General features: G+C 41.8%; 1 protein-coding gene across 2 annotated transcripts; it reads right to left on the bottom strand.

Moving 5' to 3' along the window:
• Window positions 1–499: 499 nt before the first annotated feature.
• Window positions 500–4,266, bottom strand: LOC311113820 (uncharacterized protein). 2 transcript variants are annotated; one of them, XM_084157118.1, is made up of 6 exons: window positions 4,106–4,266; window positions 3,220–3,324; window positions 2,124–2,227; window positions 1,646–1,835; window positions 1,464–1,514; window positions 500–1,282 (listed from the first exon to the last, which is right to left on the bottom strand). In XM_084157118.1, exons 1-6 carry the CDS (start codon window positions 4,168–4,170, stop codon window positions 1,048–1,050), a joined length of 750 nt encoding a protein of 249 aa, XP_084013244.1. In that variant the 5' UTR covers window positions 4,171–4,266; the 3' UTR covers window positions 500–1,047. The 2 variants fall into 2 exon arrangements, with proteins under 2 accessions (XP_084013244.1, XP_084013245.1); XM_084157119.1 differs by lacking the exons at window positions 3,220–3,324; window positions 4,106–4,266 and adding an exon at window positions 2,617–2,950 and having other exon boundaries at window positions 2,124–2,230.
• Between the last annotated feature and the right edge of the window lie 2,600 nt (window positions 4,267–6,866).

The raw sequence follows: 6,866 nt of genomic DNA, 5'->3' as shown, positions 1-6,866 counted from the left end.
GACAAATAACGGCGTAGTACAACAGTGGTGTGAAAGCAGAACGGCAACGCAGAACGCACAACTCGTTGATTCTTGTTGCTGATGGGCTATTGCAGCAGACAACCACACCGGGTTCCACGCCTATAAGCTAAAAACAAGAAGAAGCGGCTCCAGTGGGCATGCGATCACCAACCTTGGACAACTGAGGAGTGGAAAAACATCGCCTGGAACATGACAGCGAGTTCAGTTTACTTAAGAGCATCTTTGGGATGAGATGGAACGGGCTGTTCACAGCATGAATGTACCGCCCGCCGTCCAATCTGCATTATGCCATTGCATCAGCATGGTCCAACATCCCCGTGGAACATTTACGACACCTTGTAGAATGCCCCGGGGGGGCGGGGCCCGGTAATAGATAAATGTACCTAACAACCTGTCCGGTGTCTCGACCCTACTTTAAAGGGAGCAATATCTTTGTATACCCAAATTATTAAGAAAAGTTAAAAATAATAAACGAGTATCAATAATACAGGATATTTAATAAAAACAATTGATCTTTTAAAAAATGCTGGACATTTTATCTATATCAAATGTAAAAAAAATAATAACAGTAAACTTGACTAGATATCACTGCAAACTCCAGATTTATAACTTCTCGTCTTATGTTTTTTTGCACTTTCAACCTGTTCTGTAGCCAGAGGTGAATACCTGTTAGCCCAAAACAAGCAGTACCTTCATATTTTACACAGTTGACCAATTCTAATGTGCTGAACTTAATATCATTGGGTTCAATTAATAGAATTAAACCAATATGAAGGTAAATTAAACAGCCAATGTTCTTCAGAGGAGGTAAATGAAACTGAACTAACATTAACAATTACTATCCATCTGTAGGGACAACCAGCTCTCCTGTTGTATGGCATCAGCCCAGAGATATCATGATAACTCAACTAATGAACTGAGGTGGTATTGTGTAATAACCACTCACTAGCCTCCATATTCATATGTTATATTGTTGAACATAAACATATTTAGCGACAGAGTAACAGGGTTTGAGGGTGTGAGGTCCTAGGATCTGGAGTGAGAGCGCGATCGGGACAGGGATCTGGAGTAGGAGCGTCCACAGGCCTGTTTCTGGGTGCCAGAAGAGGGGTGGAAGTCCTTGACGGGGCTGGGTGATTTGGACTGGGACTTTGCGTCTTTGGGCCTGGATCTGGGAGGAGAGGGGGAGTGGGAGGCGGAGCGGTTACGAGACAGGGGTGCATGGTGCATCCTGTTGTGTTCACGTGGAGGGCCCCTGTACCTGGAGAAAAAAAGGACGATGGGATATGAACAGAAGAATCAGTCTACACATTAATGAATACACTGACTTGACAATTGTAAAGTGTTTTGAAACCACACAGGCCTATGCAGTATAAATGCAATCTTATTGCACTGTGCAGTGTTAGGTAAGTCAGAATACGGAGTTGTATATATTGGTCTACCTGTCATTCTCATGGCTTCTGCTTCGCCTGTGCCTGCCATATGATCGAGAGCTGTAGAGAGAAAAGTGAAAGTAAGAACCAGTCTGTATACAAAGGCATTTCGGTCTGCAATGAAAGCCCCTTGGGAGGATTACTTGACAAGTGAAACGGTGGTTTAGTTTCAGTGTCACAGAGGAACTCACTCTCTAGGGCTCTCCGACCTCCGAGGACGGCGGTCGCAGGAAGGGCTGCGTGACCGGCGCCTTTCGTAGCTGCGACTGCGAGAGCGTCTGCGTCGGCCATCACCGCGTTCGTAGTCGTCGTAGCGGGAGAAGGAGCTGCTGCGGGACCCTCTGCGAGGAGAGCTCTCCTTCGTCTTCATCTGGTTGGGGGCTGGAGGGACAATAGTCATTCAAATTAAATACTGGGCACAAGGATAGTTGAGCAACAAGGGCTTTAAAAATACTTTTGCATGCAGGTTGGCAATGATTTCACTAGTCTGAGAGACCCGAGTCAAGATATTGCCGCTAAAAGTGAAGATGTAGGCCTAGTTAGACTTTCCTACTTATATTCTTGGGTAAACTGTTACGACAGTGAAACTTGAAATTCTTCATGTTGAATTGATTGGTAGACAGTAAATAGTGCACTCATACAGGGCACCTAAATAAAATCCAGTCTTACTTTTTCGGTCACCCTGTGCAAACTGGATCTCGATCTGTCGGCCACACACCCACTTGCGGTCCAGGTTGTGGAGGGCGTCCTCTGCATCTCGCACGTCCTCGAATGTGCTACAGACTGTTAAGGCTTTTTACTTACACTTGTGGAGGGGGGTGTGGAAATGGAGAGACATGGAGAGCACACATACAACTACAAAAGTATTAAAACAATGAAGTATAGAGGCTAGAAGCTTCAATTGGTAAGTCAATTGTGTGCCAACATGGGATAATAGTAAGCTAAAATATTAAAAACATGAAGATGAAACTTCTGTTGAAATTTTTGGGGGGGTAACGAGAAATAAGGCTATACAAATGCATCATTGAAATCTTATTTCAGTAATCTAGTATATAATTAAAGTTATCATACAATTGATATGATTTTCTTGTCCTTTTGTACAGAGAACACACAGAGCAAAATATTTGGAGGTGAAGAGCAAGGGTTCTATTTGGTAGGATACAAAACATTAAGCTTGTCACCTTTAAACATGCTTGACCTTTGATCTTCAGCTTGACTTTTTACGCTCTTTAACTGCTTGGCAGAAGAACTTGAGATTTCCGGCTTGTCTTCACCCAATACATCCTTTAAATGTTCCTCTTTGGTAGACAAATGGAAGCCTTCATGCTCTCTATTCTCCTCCTTGTGTCTTCATGCTTTAACTTTGCTCTTTGTGTTCTTTTCCCACTATTTCGTGTCGCCTGAAATCATTATGGTCCCTTTGGCTTGAAACTACTCTACGCCAGTCTTTACATTCTTTGTTGTGGTTTCTCCAGAACTGTATGTCTTTAACATTTCTAGGGTAACAGAAGCAATTTTAGTTAGGAGAGGAGATGTTGATTAATGCTTGTACACATTTTACTGCGTTCGAATGTTGTTAATGTTCCCCTCCCCTCCCATAAAACCAGTATAGCCTACTTTTATGACAAATATACAATAAATACTTCAAAACAGTAGGCAAACTCAATACGTGTGACATTGTCAATATGACCCCATGTGTGAATAATAATAAAGCACCGAATGAGAAGACATGTTCATTAATACATTACATGAGTATAAAGGATATTGAATGTAAGCAAATCCTCTTGGTCGCCTTGTAGAGAAGTCTAGTGGAATGTAGACATCTACAATAGGCCCATAACGACCGAACTCACGGCGTAGTTCCTCTGGCCTAAAGTGTCGTGAAATGACAGGACATTTAATCTAATGGCCAGCAACATACACCCCTTTTAGGCTAAAGTTAGACCAGTGTGATTCAAAGTTCAAACCTGCAACTGTGGCCAATAAGAGAACCTTCAGATTCAACTAAATTGGCTTAATACTTACCATAGAAATGGGGGTATAAAATGTGACATTGGACAATAACTATTTAATGCACCACAAGCCAGGTAGACGGTAGCCTGAGTGCCAGTCTCTTTGTGCCATCATGCCAACTCCTGTCACGTTTGGCATGCATGCATGCCAGTTAAACCCAGGTACTGGTTCAGCCAGTTCCATGATATGGAGTTGGCAAAAGAGCAGAAACAGTGGCAGGTAGATAGATGGCCAGCTAAGTTAGGTTATTCACAGTTGGTTCAAACAACTCTCCTGTTTTTGTACACACCACTGTAGACGTTATTTGGTGCAAACTCATGGCATGTAGCCTAGCAGACATGCTAACGTTTCTGCTTAGCTGCCTGTAGCTTTGATACAAAGCTTAGGTGGCTAACTTTTTCAGATAGCTAGTTACTGCTAGTTAGCTATCCAACTAACGTTAACGTTTCTCATCATAGACAAAGACAACTAGCAGCTGACAACATTTAACTACAAGCTTGCACCGTAAATGCTAGCTAGCTAAAATCAGTCAACAACAACACAGTTTAGCCACCTAGCTAATGTTGCTCGCTAGCATACATTAGCTAGCTAGCTACTGTACCTCGCACGCCCGAAGCGAAGGATTCAATCATAGCTACCTGGATTCGTCGGAGATGTTTCTAATGAAGAGTGAGGGGTTAGGGGGCCTCATGTACCTAGCCATTGTAAAATATGATTGCTCCGGTTGAAATTTCTGATATAAGTTAATATCAATAAATTATACTACTTGTTCTAGCTGTAGCAAAAAGCAGCGAGGCGGTCTCATCTGTCGGCAAACAGAGGCTAACGCGCAGGGTCAAATACCATTCTTTTAGCCCTGCCCACCAGGGGTGGCCTGGCCATCTGGCATTTTGGGCAAGGGCTGTTTAGATGTTAATGTGTGTAGATTGATGAGGGGGAAAAAAACATTTAATTCATTGTAGAATAAGGCTGTAACGTAACAAAATGTGGATAAAGTCAAGGGGTCTGAATACTTTCCGAATGCACTGTATAGGAAAGTTACGTTCCAGAGGTTTCCAAAACTGTATCGCTAGGGAGAATGAATGTTTATAAACGTTACAACAGAGCTTTGATAGTTCACATGTAGCAAGCTGTCCTCCATACCATCAACTGGTCTTGAGAGCTAGGGTCACTGCTGAATTTATTTATAGACTATCTCGATTTGAAAAATATCTAAATCATCCAAGAGAAAAAATATTACGCCCAAAAAATGTTTACATTTTGCATGTTTGGGGTAGGCCTAGTTTTGGAGAGTTGTGTGGAAGGGTCTCGAGCCCTGAGGTATATATGAATTGGAGACGTTGTCCAACATGGCCTCACATTCGCATATGCCGTTTCGTGGTCGCTGCCATCTGCTTTACAGAGTCAATAACACCTTCGCACTCAGTGCACACTGGAGCAAGCGCAAGCATCGACAACGTCATCCAGAAGCATGGCAGACATTGGATGAATATTAAATGTTCATATCTTCGGCTGTGAGTGATGGAACAAATCAGCCTTGAAGACAATTACTGGAAAAATTCCATGGATATTTTTGGCACAAAGGTGATCGGTTTCCACTAGATAACACAGCCAGAACAAGTCCAAATTGGCTATATCGTAAACATTTCTGAAAACAAAAATATGCTTTTTAGTGTTAAGATTAGGGTTAGGTTTAAAATCAGATTTTAAGAATAATTGTTTTAGAAATAGGCGGGGTTTATGACTTTGTGGCTGTGTTAACTAGTGATGGCCCCTGGTCTCCAGAGGTATGCAGCAGGGGCAGACTGGAACCAGAAATCGACCCTTCCATTTCTAACACACCAGACAATTTTTTTCCTCGAAGTCACCAGCCCATTTTATTTAGCCTTGTACGAACCATTCTGATCTCGTGCGAGTTTACATTCTGTTTTTCTATACTGATATCCGTGTAGTGAAACAGAATGTAAACTCGCAAGATCGGGATGGTTCGTATGACGCTACCTATTATTAGCCAAATAATGCAACTTCGACAGGCAGAGAACCTACGTTTGACAGGCCCACTGGACAAAAAAATGGACCAGCCCTTGTTATGGGTGTACAATGGCACGTTGATGCCATCTGTTGGCAAATGTTCATTACTGCAACACCAGTGTTTTACCAGTGTGCTTGATATATATACCCTGATGTATTGCAATGTGCTGAACACAACTGGTTACTCGCAGGGCCAGTCCTTGGCGTTCTTCCGTATGTTTAAAATAAAACAATTCCAGGACGTTGAAAAGTGGTATTTTCCGGATGTTGAAAAATAGGTACTGTATGTGGTAAGTGTACCAAACACCAAAAGGCTGTAACTTAACAAAATGTGGAAAAAGTAAAGGGGTCTGAATACTTTCTGAATGCACTGTATGAAAGTTATGTTCCAAGTATTTCCAAAACTGTATTGCATGCGAGACATATTTGCATTTAGACAGAGCATTTGGGCAGCGTCGGATCATTTGCCTCACAAGGCTAAAGGGGAGGTCCAATGGGTCATTGTAATGTAATGTAATTGCAGTAATGAATAAGAGTTACAGCAGAGATATGGATATTATGAGGAGATACTTATGTCTCCGCCCTAATGATGGGATTCGTTGTCCACAGAGCGGAAGGCGGGCTGACAAGCTCCCGCCTATTCCTCTCTTTGGATTGGTTGCTACATCTCGTTATTTGAAGAATTTGTTAAATATTGACGTCAACCGCCTGTACGCAATGGAGAGTGATCCTCATGAATATGCATAGCCTCATGAATACGCATAGACCATCTCAAATTTCGAAAGGGACACTCCAATATAAAGTATTTTTTCTCAAAGTTGCCGGGATGTCACGTGCATCACACTTATATCTGTACACTCATAACAACCTAAGTATTACGAAACTTCTATTAGATCAAATAAACCTCACGTATCAAAATAACAATTAATGTTTATCTTGACTAAATTTGACACTCTCTGATTGCCCCCCATGAGGAGTGTTTTTCTCTTGCTCTGCTGACGAAAATTTTTCTCCACTCATACAGGAGTAATATTTGTTTAATATGTATATTATTATTGTTCTTTTAATTTCGATTTATCAGCACCCTCAGTACCCCTACTTCCCACGGCTATGAACACATAATTTAGGGTAGACAAATTACAGAAGGCTGATAAAGAACATTTATATACCTTTCAAAATAGCGGCTTTGTGCTAGTCTAATCAATTAATAGAGTTAGAAAGAGGACTTTAGATGGATATAACACGTTTTAGCATGGACATTGCCTTTGAGGGCTTCAGCTATTTTAAAGTAGTCAACTGGGCGGGGATTCCTATGGGTCGGGAGCGATCAGCCAATGAACAGAGCATTGTCTTACATTTACATTTACA

The sequence above is a fragment of the Coregonus lavaretus genome (assembly GCF_964263955.1).
Source record: "Coregonus lavaretus genome assembly, chromosome: 3".
NCBI lineage: Eukaryota > Metazoa > Chordata > Actinopteri > Salmoniformes > Salmonidae > Coregonus > Coregonus lavaretus.
The sequence above is the reverse complement of the archived record's forward strand: the minus strand, read 5'-3'. Positions and strand labels throughout refer to the sequence as shown.

Bases quoted from the DNA above. Each gene is read 5' to 3' on its own strand.
- LOC311113820 (XM_084157118.1), bottom strand. From the start codon at position 4,170: ATGGCTAGGTACATGAGGCCCCCTAACCCCTCACTCTTCATTAGAAAC. The intron at 3,325-4,105 runs GTAGCTATGATT...ACGACACTTTAG, and splicing joins AACATCTCCGACGAATCCAG to GCCAGAGGAACTACGCCGTG. The intron at 2,228-3,219 runs ATATCCTTTATA...AGTCTGTAGCAC, and splicing joins AGAGGATTTGCTTACATTCA to ATTCGAGGACGTGCGAGATG.